At 42.0% G+C, this 11,913-nt stretch overlaps 1 protein-coding gene across 2 annotated transcripts in view; it reads left to right on the top strand.

Moving 5' to 3' along the window:
* The first annotated feature begins 830 nt into the window (after positions 1 to 830).
* LOC112238287 (serine/threonine-protein kinase 31-like) overlaps positions 831 to 11,913 on the top strand; it is a 30,664-nt gene continuing 19,581 nt past the window's right edge. Inside the window, exons 1-11 of one of the 2 annotated variants that reach the window (XM_042312925.1) lie at positions 831 to 997; positions 1,097 to 1,222; positions 2,798 to 2,830; positions 4,363 to 4,478; positions 4,746 to 4,902; positions 5,120 to 5,245; positions 5,480 to 5,662; positions 6,010 to 6,132; positions 6,513 to 6,632; positions 7,448 to 7,579; positions 11,714 to 11,815. In XM_042312925.1, coding sequence (XP_042168859.1) covers positions 899 to 997; positions 1,097 to 1,222; positions 2,798 to 2,830; positions 4,363 to 4,478; positions 4,746 to 4,902; positions 5,120 to 5,245; positions 5,480 to 5,662; positions 6,010 to 6,132; positions 6,513 to 6,632; positions 7,448 to 7,579; positions 11,714 to 11,815 — 1,317 coding nt within the window. In that variant the 5' untranslated portion in view covers positions 831 to 898. The remainder of the gene's footprint in view (positions 998 to 1,096; positions 1,223 to 2,797; positions 2,831 to 4,362; positions 4,479 to 4,745; positions 4,903 to 5,119; positions 5,246 to 5,479; positions 5,663 to 6,009; positions 6,133 to 6,512; positions 6,633 to 7,447; positions 7,580 to 11,713; positions 11,816 to 11,913) is intronic. The other variant, XM_042312926.1, reaches the window with a different exon arrangement.

Raw genomic sequence — 11,913 nt, 5'->3', positions numbered from 1 at the left:
GTGGTTTGTAGTAGGGATTACTAACTGGGTGGTTTGTAGTAGGGATTACTAACTGGGTGGTTTGTGGGTGGTTTGTAGTAGGGATTACTAACTGGGTGGTTTGTAGTAGGGACTGGGTGGTTTGTAGTAGGGATTACTAACTGGGTGGTTTGTAGTAGGGATTACTAACTGGGTGGTTTGTAGTAGGGATTACTAACTGGGTGGTTTGTAGTAGGGATTACTAACTGGGTGGTTTGTAGTAGGGATTACTAACTGGGTGGTTTGTAGTAGGGATTACTAACTGGGTGGTTTGTAGTAGGGATTACTAACTGGGTGGTTTGTAGTAGGGATTACTAACTGGTTTGTGGTTTGTGGTAGGGATTACTAACTGGGTGGTTTGTAGGGATAGGGTTTGTATTACTAACTGGGTGGTTTGTAGTAGGGATTACTAACTGGGTGGTTTGTAGTAGGGATTACTAACTGGGTGGTTTGTAGTAGGGATTACTAACTGGGTGGTTTGTAGGGATTACTAACTGGGTGGTTTGTAGTAGGGATTACTAACTGGGTGGTTTGTAGTAGGGATTACTAACTGGGTGGTTTGTAGTAGGGATTACTAACTGGGTGGTTTGTAGTGGTGATTACTAACTGGGTGGTTGTTTATCCTATGACTGTCTGCATTCCAAATGCACCCTATTCCCTGTAAAACCTTTGACCTGAGCCCATATATAGGAAATGTGGTCCAAAATGCCCCCATTTCCTACATCCTATTCCCTAAACGGAGCACTACTTTTTACCAGGGCCCATAGTGTCAAAGTAGTCTTTTAGAGAATAGGGTTGAGCAGCCTGTGTGTTTTAACTCCTGCTCAGGGAGAAGAGCAAGGCCACAGCCCAGCATGCTGCCAACCTAGTGAAGAAGAAGATGGACCAGGAGCTGGTGGAGGAGAACCAGAAGCTGAAGGCAGAACGAGAGACCCAGCGCAGGGAGGACCAGCTGAGAGACAGCCTCTCAGAGCTCCAGGTTGAACAAACAGAGTGGAGAGACACACTGACACACTCACACGGCAAGCTTTCCAGGACATTAGTTATGTATGAGTATCGTCTTGTGTTGTAATTTCAGAAGTTGAAAGAGGAGACTGCTAATTATGCCAAAGAGGCAGAGAGATGGAAGGTGGAGAGGAACACACTCCAGAACCATTCAGAGCAGCTGGAGAAACACCTGCAAGTTGCCAAACAGGAAGTGCAGGTGAGACTGGTGTCGTATGGAGCAGATTTCTACTAGTCAATTGTCCCTGAGCACCTGCTCATGAACACATAGCATTAACGAGTCAACATTCAATTCTTAACACAGCACATTAACGAGTCAACATTCAATTCTTAACACAGCACATTAACAAGTCAACATTCAATTCTTAACACAGCACATTAACGAGTCAACATTCAATTCTTAACACAGCACATTAACGAGTCAACATTCAATCCTCAGCACATTAACCATTTAACCCTCACCACAGCACATTCAACCCTGACCACATCACATTAACGAGTCTACATTCAATCCTCACCACAGCACATTCAACCCTCACCACAGCACATTCAACCCTCACCACAGCACATTCAACCCTCACCACAGCACATTCAGCCCTCACCACAGCACATTCAGCCCTCACCACAGCACATTCAACCCTCACCACAGCACATTCAACCCTCACCACAGCACATTCAACCCTCACCACAGCACATTCAACCCTCACCACACCTAATCTATGGATTTCACATGACTGGAAATACAGATATGCATCTGTTGGTAAAAAAAAAGAAGGTAGGGGCGTGATGGATCAGTGAACCAGTCAGTATCTGGAGTGACCACCATTTGCCTCATGCAGAGTGACACATCTCCTTCGCATAGAGTTGATCAGGCTGTTGATTGGCCTGTGGAATGTTGTCTCACTCATTAATGGCTGTGCGGAGTTGCTGGATATTGGAGGGAACTGGAACACGCTGTCGTACACGTCGACCCAGAGCATCCCACACATGCTCAATGGGTGACATGTCTGGCAAACATGAGGCAATGGAAGTACTGGGACATTCATTCGTGAAGAGCACATTTCTCCAGCATGCCAGTTGCCATCGAAGGTGAGTATTTACCCACTGAAGTCGGTTACGACACCAAACTGGTCAGGTCAAGTCTCTGGTGAGGACGACGAGCACGCAGATGAGCTTCCCTGAGAAATTCTTTGGTTGTGCAAACCCACAGTTTCATCAAATTAAGAAGTTGGATGTGGAGGTCCTGGGCTGGCGTGGTTACACAAGGTTTGTGGTTTTGAGGCCGGTTGGACGTACTGCAAATTCTCAAAAACTATGTTGCAGGCGGCTTATGGTAGAGGAATTAACATTAAATTCTCTGGCAAAAGCTTTGGTGGACATTCCTGCAGCCAGCATGCCAATTGCATGCTCCCCCAGAACTTGAGACATCGGTGGCATTGTGTTGTGTGACAAAACTGCACATTTTAGAGTGGCTTTTTATTGTCCCGAGCACAAGGTGCACCTGTACAATGATCATGCTGTTTAATACTCTTGATATGCCACACCTGTCAGGTGGATGGATTATTTTGGCAAAGTAGAAATGCTCACTAACAGCGATGTAAACACATTTGTGCCCAAAATCTGAGAAAAATAAGCTTTTTGTGCAGAAATTGTATATTTTATTTCAACTCATGAAACATGGGACCAACACTACATGTTGCGTTTATATTTTTGTTCAGTGTATAATGCAAATGTTTGGCTTTGTCCTCAACAATGTTATTTATTTTTTTGGCAGGGTCCTAAGTGTGGAAGGGACATGGTAGTGCAGGTATGAGGTTTTAAGGGGATAGACCTGGGTCTGGTTTCCCAAAAGCATCTTAATGCTAAGTTCATCAATAGAACCTTCCTAGGAACATTACTAAATCTCCCAGCTGTTTCCTCAAACCATCGTTCGTAAAGTTGCACTTGAAAACTCACTTTGGTTTCATCTGCCTCAGTCTTTACAATTGAAAAATATAAAAATATGCTTAAAATGAGAGCCTAGATGACTGTATTACTTTTAAAAATGCATTAAGTTGATATCATATTGATATGTAATGTTCTGTTTGTAGGCTACACGGTCTGTCATTTTTGCCTCAATATATTTAATGTGTAACAACGTGCGCCAATGAATGATATATTTAATGTGTAACAACGTGCGCCAATGAATGATATATTTCATGTGTAACAACGTGCGCCAATGAATGATATATTTCATGTGTAACAACGTGCGCCAATGAATGAGCGCATTATGGAATAAGCCGCCTCCAATACTTGCAGCCATTAGCTGATAATATCTCTAGGAGCTGATCTGTCGTCAGTATTGTAGAATAATTCTAATGTTAAGGTTAGATTTGAATGGAGAAAAGCTGATCACCAACTGGGCAGAGACGTCAGTTAAAAGTCTAGTTTGATTTGCATTTGGTTGAGTTGTCAACTAACCGTGAATTCAACGTGAAATCCACGACAAATGTCACAATGTCATTGGATTTAGGTTCATAAAAGTTGGGTGAAAAAACCACTAAATGCCCTTACATTGATGACTTTTGCAAATTCAATCAGTTTCCCACGTTGATTTAACTTCATTACATAGATTTTTGGGGTTGAAATGGCATGGAAACAATGTTGATTCAACCAGATTTTGCCCAGTGGGCCGAGAGCAGCGCTGCCTTTTCTTTCAGTATCAACACGTTGCCCAACGCACTTAGCGAACGTTCTCTCTGCGTGCTGTTTTGGGAAACGCATGTTACATCTTCGGCTGTTGCAGGAAAGATGCATCGTTAAAACACTTGTAAACCTAAATTCCAACGCTATCGGGAAGCAGGGCCCTGGGTTATAGTTAGAATGAATGTTATGAAAGACTGAAGGAACGTGAAGGTAGATAATGTGGCTAATTGGTGCGGCAGGGTAGCCTAGTGGTTAGAGGGTTGGACTAGTAACCGGAAGGTTGCAAGTTCAAACCCTGACAAGGTACAAATCTGTCGTTCTGCCCTTGAACAGGCAGTTAACCCACTGTTCCTAGGCCGTCATTGAAAATAAGAATTTGTTCTTAACTGACTTGCCTGGTTAAATAAAGGTAAAATAAAAAAAATAATGTCCTCATTGGCGGCATAAACAATATAGCAGGTGTCTTGTGGATGTATTCCTCCTGTCACCATTTACTTTTTTTAAAGATAAAATAAATAAATAACACTATTGTTGGAAAAGTAAGCATTTTACTGTCAATCTACAGCTGTTGTTTCCAAAGCATGTGACATACGATTTGATTTGCGCTACTGTGTCTCTGTCTTTGGTGTTTTGAATGCTTCTCCCTGTGTTTAGGCTATGAGGGGACAGTTAAAGAAGAAGGAGAAGCAGGTGGATAAGCTCCTGGACTCAGCGGTGGCTGAACGGTTCTGTCGACTGGCTGAGAGAGTCGATTCTCTGAGAGGATTAAGGTACTGTGATGGTCTGGGTTGCAAATGACGCCCTATATAGTGCACTCTGGTCGAAAGTAGTGCACTATATGGTAACGAGGTACCATTATCTGCCCCCCCCCACACACACACACACCTCTCGAATTGGAATTATTTTATTATAGAATAACGAATATTAAGTAACAATGTTTTATTAAATTTATTTATATATTTTTACAATTCAACATTTCACATTGAGTTACTCTTTCTATTGATTTGCATTATCGTGGTTTTATTTCTACTGGACAGAGAGAGAAACCCAGGTAACACGGATAGCGACAGCCTTACGGAGTCTATCAACATTGTCATAAACAACAGCATCTCTGCCCCGGTTGCCATGGAGAAGCTGGAGTCGGCATGGAGAGATTACAGTCTGGCTCAGGAGAAACTCAAGGCCTGTCAGATGGTCAGTCTGCATCCTACTGTTAATGGTTACATCCAAAATGGCACCCTATTCCCTATTTAGTGCACTACGTTAGACCAGGGCCCATAGTGGTCTGGTTGAAAGTAGTGCACTAAATCGGGAATAGGTTGCCATTTGGGACACAAAGACACGTTTCTCATCAGATCAGAAAACAGTTTCTCATCAGTGAAATGACCATGTTTTGGCGTCCATTTTGCAGAAGGAGCAGCTTGGGGATCTGATAGACAACCGGAATAAGGTGCGAGGTGTTCTGACTGCCACTGTAGAGTCCTTCCTTCAGGAGGCTGAGTGTTTGCCAGTCAGACAACGCATGGACAAACTGGAGGTACTGAAAATGAAAACTAGGATTCTGTCATCTGAATATTTTTTTTTCATTCAACATTCCACATTCCACAGGATTGGGGTTCTATCAAGGCTATCAGCTGAACATGCTCTGATGCATCAACATATAAGGATGTGGCACAAATCGCACCCTATTCCCTACATAGTGCACTATATAAGGTATTATTTGGTACGCGTGCTATGATCAAGCTGTTGTTCCCTTGTGTCCGTGTTACAGGAGGTGAGCTCCTCCCTGACTGCAGTGTTTGGTCCAGCCTCTATGGAGGGGGATGTTGGAGAGCAGGCCTTTGAGCAGTACAGCCAGTGGAGGACTCAGAGGACTCAGCTCACCAGCTCTGTCAGAGACGGGACGGACAAGGCCCTCCAGGCCCTGTGTACCTGGTCGGAGAACGTTGGCAAGGTACAGAATGACCCGGTACCGCTTTGGTTTGGGTGAAATGAGGATGAAGAAACTTAAAAAAGAGAGTCTGGGTTTATTTCTCCCAAGCTTTTGTGTGTACTGTGAAGGGTGGGAAGGGGAAACAACTGTTCTTTTTACTAAAGTGATTGAAGATATGCCCACGGAAAATGATTTGACATGTAATTCTTCTCCAGCGGTCTTCATGGGTATGGAACTATACAGTTTGGGCCTGTTTCCCAGACACAGATTAAGCCTCGTGGACTAAGAAACATGTTTATGTTCAAAAGGTTTTTTTAGTTAAGCATTGGGCTTGTCTGGGAAATCCTAATCCTCCAATGTCCCTTCAGTTTTTCTGCCTGTCAGCTAACACAGTGGTGGGAGTGAATGACATCGTGGACGGAGTGAATGAGCTGCTGAAGCAGGCAGAGAACAACGTGGCCAAGGAGCTGGACTCTCCCCTGTCAGTCGGGGTGAGTTTGGTTGCATTCCAAATGGCACCCTATTCCCTTTTTATATAGTTCACTACTTTTGACCAGGGCCCGTATTTCACCTGTCCAGCTACATGTCAGTGAGTCTTATGGTGCTTTGAAGACAACTGGGAAACATGACGTTAGTGATCTTCAGGTCGGAAAGTTGGAGCTTTAGAAAGATGGCAGAGTTTCCTGACTTGGAATTCTGAGTTGGATGACCGTTCAAAACTACTAGCTCGCCCCCCTCCCCCCCGAGTTCCCAGTGGTCTTAAACACACTGAAGTCTGAGATTTCTCTGTTATTTTGAACACGGCATTACCTCATCGTCGTGGTTTTTTTTTACTGTTTGTTTGTTGTTGACTTGTTTGTTTACTCAACAGGAGCAGAACAACCATGAGACCAAGGCAGTGTCCAATGCTTTCCACAAAGTCATGCAGCACATTCAGAGTGAGCAGAGTCTGCTGAGGGACATTATGGAGAAATATCTGCTCAACACCAAGGTGAGAGAGTTGTTTTCGATGTTAAAGTGTTTACTTACCAGATTTTCCAGAAATCGAGGTTGGAAGATTCCCAGAATTGTGAGGGAATATGCAGGAAATCCGGAATCATCCAACCAAGATTTCTGGAAAACCTCAAAGTTTCCCTTAATGCTGCGACCCTAATCTGAGTAGATCTGAGTAGATCTTACTGTTTGTCTTTAACCATATAGCTGCTCTTTCTGCTGTGTCAGAACACTAGCAGTCTGGAGATGTGCTCTTATCTCTCAAACTGATGTTTTCTCCTTTATCAAGGATGTTCTATTCCGTTTGTGTTTTATTCCGTTTGTGTTTTATTCCGTTTGTGTTCTATTCAGTTTGTGTTCTATTCAGTTTGTGTTCTATTCAGTTTGTGTTCTATTCAGTTTGTGTTCTATTCAGTTTGTGTTCTATTCAGTTTGTGTTCTATTCAGTTTGTGTTCTATTCAGTTTGTGTTCTATTCAGTTTGTGTTCTATTCAGTTTGTGTTCTATTCAGTTTGTTCTATTCCGTTTGTGTTCTATTCAGTTTGTGTTCTATTCCGTTTGTGTTCTATTCCGTTTGTGTTTTATTCCGTTTGTGTTCTATTCCGTTTGTGTTCTATTCCGTTTGTGTTCTATTCCGTTTGTGTTCTATTCCGTTTGTGTTCTATTCCGTTTGTGTTCTATTCCGTTTGTGTTGCATTCTGTTCGTGTTCTATTCCGTTTGTGTTGCATTCTGTTCGTGTTCTATTCCGTTTGTGTTGCATTCTGTTTGTGTTCTATTCCGTTTGTGTTGCATTCCGTTTGTGTTCTATTCAGTTTAAGGGTGAGATGCTACAGTGGCAGAATGCTAGCCCGACTCCAGACTCTCTGTTCTCTGTGAAGAAACGTATCCGCAGCCTGAGGGCTCAGCTGAGGTGGAGACAGGTGGAGGAGGCCAGTCTGGAGGAGGTGAGAGACGAGGAAGTCTATTTAGTGCACTACTTTTTGACCATGGCTCATAAATCAAGCTGCAGTGGCAGTTGTACAGATCATTCATACAAAGGGCTTTGACTTGTCAAACAGGGCAGAAAGCTATCACTATGTTTCCTTATTAATGCAATATGTTTCCCATTTCCTTATTAATTCAGCCATTTACTTAGATAACTAGCTAGTTCAATTTAAGGGTCACTCTAATGCAGAATTCTATCCTTTTCACACAGGGAAAGAAATATAAATCTCATAAGAAATATCTTGCTGCGTCTTGTAAATGCAGATATAAAATGCTTCTTATTGTAATTTCTGTTCGGCATCAAACTAATTTCGTTCTTCAGTTGCTCTTCTCCACTTGGATGAGAATTCAGGAACGGGCATTCTATCAGCAGACAGCTCTCGGACTGATGTGGAGCTACTATTCTCCATTCTATCAGCAGACAGCACTCTGACTGATGTGGAGCTACTGTTCTCCATCATTCTATCAGCAGACAGCTACTGTTCTCCATTCTATCAGCAGACAGCTCTCTGAGACTGATGTGGAGCTACTATTCTCCATTCTATCAGCAGACAGCTCTCTGACTGATGTGGAGCTACTATTCTCCATTCTATCAGCAGACAGCTCTCTGACTGATGTGGAGCTACTATTCTCCATCATCTATCAGCAGACAGCTCTCTGACTGATGTGGAGCTACTATTCTCCATTCTATCAGCAGACAGCTCTCTGACTGATGTGGAGCTACTATTCTCCATTCTATCAGCAGACAGCACTCTGACTGATGTGTAGCTACTGTTCTCCATCATTCTATCAGCAGACAGCTCTCTGACTGATGTGGAGCTACTATTCTCCATTCTATCAGCAGACAGCTCTCTGACTGATGTGGAGCTACTATTCTCCATTCTATCAGTAGACAGCGCTCTGACTGATGTGGAGCTACTATTCTCCATTCTATCAGCAGACAGCACTCTGACTGATGTGTAGCTACTGTTCTCCATCATTCTATCAGCAGACAGCACTCTGACTGATGTGTAGCTACTATTCTCCATTCTATCAGCAGACAGCTCTCTGACTGATGTGGAGCTACTGTTCTCCATCATTCTATCAGCAGACAGCACTCTGACTGATGTGTAGCTACTGTTCTCCATCATTCTATCAGCAGACAGCACTCTGACTGATGTGGAGCTACTGTTCTCCATCATTCTATCAGCAGACAGCACTCTGACTGATGTTCTCCATCATTCTATCAGCAGACAGCACTCTGACTGATGTCTACATCTCCATCATTCTATCAGCAGACAGCACTCTGACTGATGTGTAGCTACTGTTCTCCATCATTCTATCAGCAGACAGCACTCTGACTGATGTGTAGCTACTGTTCTCCATCATTCTATCAGCAGACAGCGCTCTGACTGATGTGGAGCTACTGTTCTCCATCATTCTATCAGCAGACAGCACTCTGACTGATGTGTAGCTACTGTTCTCCATCATTCTATCAGCAGACAGCACTCTGACTGATGTGTAGCTACTGTTCTCCATCATTCTATCAGCAGACAGCGCTCTGACTGATGTGGAGCTACTGTTCTCCATCATTCTATCAGCAGACAGCGCTCTGACTGATGTGGAGCTACTTTTCTCTGGTACTTTTCTCAGTGTAGCCAGCCATTTTTTCACCAGTAAAATGCCAGATGAACTTTAAACAAAACATGAGGAAATCTAGCTTGCTACATTCTTTCTATGATAAACATTAGAAATATGATGTGGCCATGCATTGTTTTTTGCAACAACAAAGAAGACCTAGCTTTTTCATTGAAAGATCATTTACTTGTGTGTCTGCCAGCCACATAGTGTTACACTTCTGTTGTAAATTACGCGATTGTCTGATGAAGGTGTTGTACTAATGTAGTGTCTGATGAAGGTGTTGTACCAATGTAGTGTCTGATGAAGGTATTGTACTAATGTAGTGTCTGATGAAGGTATTGTACCAATGTAGTGTACTAATGTAGTGTCTGATGAAGGTATTGTACTAATGTAGTGTCTGATGAAGGTGCTGTACTAATGTAGTGTCTGATGAAGGTGCTGTACTAATGTAGTGTCTGATGAAGGTGCTGTACTAATGTATTCTGTGAAGGAAAACTAGTTTCATGCCCCTGATCACTATGGAAGCAAAACAAACAAAGCCTTTCAGTATAAAACGTGACCCCTGTCAACACACAGCTGGACTCACCAGCTCCCGCTTTCTCCTGTTGTGCCATTTACAAACAAACACGTGACTGTCTCAACGGTTCTGGGGAACTACGGTGAGCTTCATAATGTGACAGGTGAAATGATCAATGCCATCTGCTTTATCTCCTAACGTATTGCACAAGTTGACTGCAGGTATTGACTTAAGTAGCTACAAATATAAAGATGTATTGAAACACTTCAACTTCCAGTAATGACATCATCATATCACTAAAATATGTACAAAACACAGACTGACCAGTCTGCTCTGCACTAATACTATGGCTGAACATGCTGTAGATGATGAATAACATCATCATATCACTAAAATATGTACAAAACACAGACTGACCAGCCTGCTCTGCACTAATACTATGGCTGAACATGCTCTAGATGATGAATAACATCATCATATCACTAAAATATGTACAAAACACAGACTGACCAGCCTGCTCTGCACTAATACTATGGCTGAACATGTTGTAGATGATGAATAACATCATCATATCACTAAAATATGTACAAAAACACAGACTGACCAGCCTGCTCTGCACTAATACTATGGCTGAACATGCTGTAGATGATGAATAACATCATCATATCACTAAAATATGTACAAAACACAGACTGACCAGCCTATGGCTGAACATGTTGTAGATGATGAATAACACCATCATATCACTAAAATATGTACAAAACACAGACTGACCAGTCTGCTCTGCACTAATACTATGGCTGAACATGTTGTAGATGATGAATAACATCATCATATCACTAAAATATGTACAAAACACAGACTGACCAGCCTGCTCTGCACTAATACTATGGCTGAACATGTTGTAGATGATGAATAACATCATCATATCACTAAAATATGTACAAAACACAGACTGACCAGCCTGCTCTGCACTAATACTATGGCTGAACATGTTGTAGATGATGAATAACACCATATCACTAAAATATGTACAAAACACAGACTGACCAGTCTGCTCTGCACTAATACTATGGCTGAACATGTTGTAGATGATGAATAACATCATCATATCACTAAAATATGTACAAAAACACAGACTGACCAGCCTGCTCTGCACTAATACTATAGCTGAACATGCTGTAGATGATGAATAACATCATCATATCACTAAAATATGTACAAAACACAGACTGACCAGCCTGCTCTGCACTAATACTATGGCTGAACATGTTGTAGATGATGAATAACACCATCATATCACTAAAATATGTACAAAACACAGACTGACCAGTCTGCTCTGCACTAATACTATGGCTGAACATGCTGTAGATGATGAATAACATCATCATATCACTAAAATATGTACAAAACACAGACTGACCAGCCTGCTCTGCACTAATACTATGGCTGAACATGCTCTAGATGATGAATAACATCATCATATCACTAAAATATGTACAAAACACAGACTGACCAGCCTGCTCTGCACTAATACTATGGCTGAACATGCTGTAGATGATGAATAACACCATCATATCACTAAAATATGTACAAAACACAGACTGACCAGTCTGCTCTGCACTAATACTATGGCTGAACATGCTGTAGATGATGAAAGTGGAGACATGGAGAATAGTTCTGTATTGAAAAACTTACCCCCAAAAAATATTTTATAAACGGTATTGAAAAACCAATCTTTGGCCATTTCCAAATACCCTGGTATACGGTATACCGGCCAAGCCTATAGGATGCAGTTTGGAACACAGTCCCAGAACAGCTGGCTTGTCTGCATAGGATTCCCAGCTCATGTGCTCAATTTGTATAGTTATAATGGCAGAATGATTTCCTGTGAATGCAGTAGTGATTAGAGTGGTAATATAGCAAAGGGAGGTTTATTCATGGTTTCTCCTGTCAGGCTGAAGATTTTGACCTAACGGAGATTCTGAAGAAGAAGGAAGAGATTGCTGAGACCAGAAACACTCTTTTCCATGAAATCGGTCAAGAAAGAAAAGAATATGTACGTTACATGTTCCAACATCTTTCTGTCATTCTAATTCTGTCATTTATATGTTCTGTCATTCTAATTCTGTCATATGTTCTGTCATTCTAATTCTG

Source organism: Oncorhynchus tshawytscha, unplaced genomic scaffold, assembly GCF_018296145.1.
Source record: "Oncorhynchus tshawytscha isolate Ot180627B unplaced genomic scaffold, Otsh_v2.0 Un_contig_11489_pilon_pilon, whole genome shotgun sequence".
Taxonomy (NCBI): domain Eukaryota; kingdom Metazoa; phylum Chordata; class Actinopteri; order Salmoniformes; family Salmonidae; genus Oncorhynchus; species Oncorhynchus tshawytscha.
The sequence above is the reverse complement of the archived record's forward strand: the minus strand, read 5'-3'. Positions and strand labels throughout refer to the sequence as shown.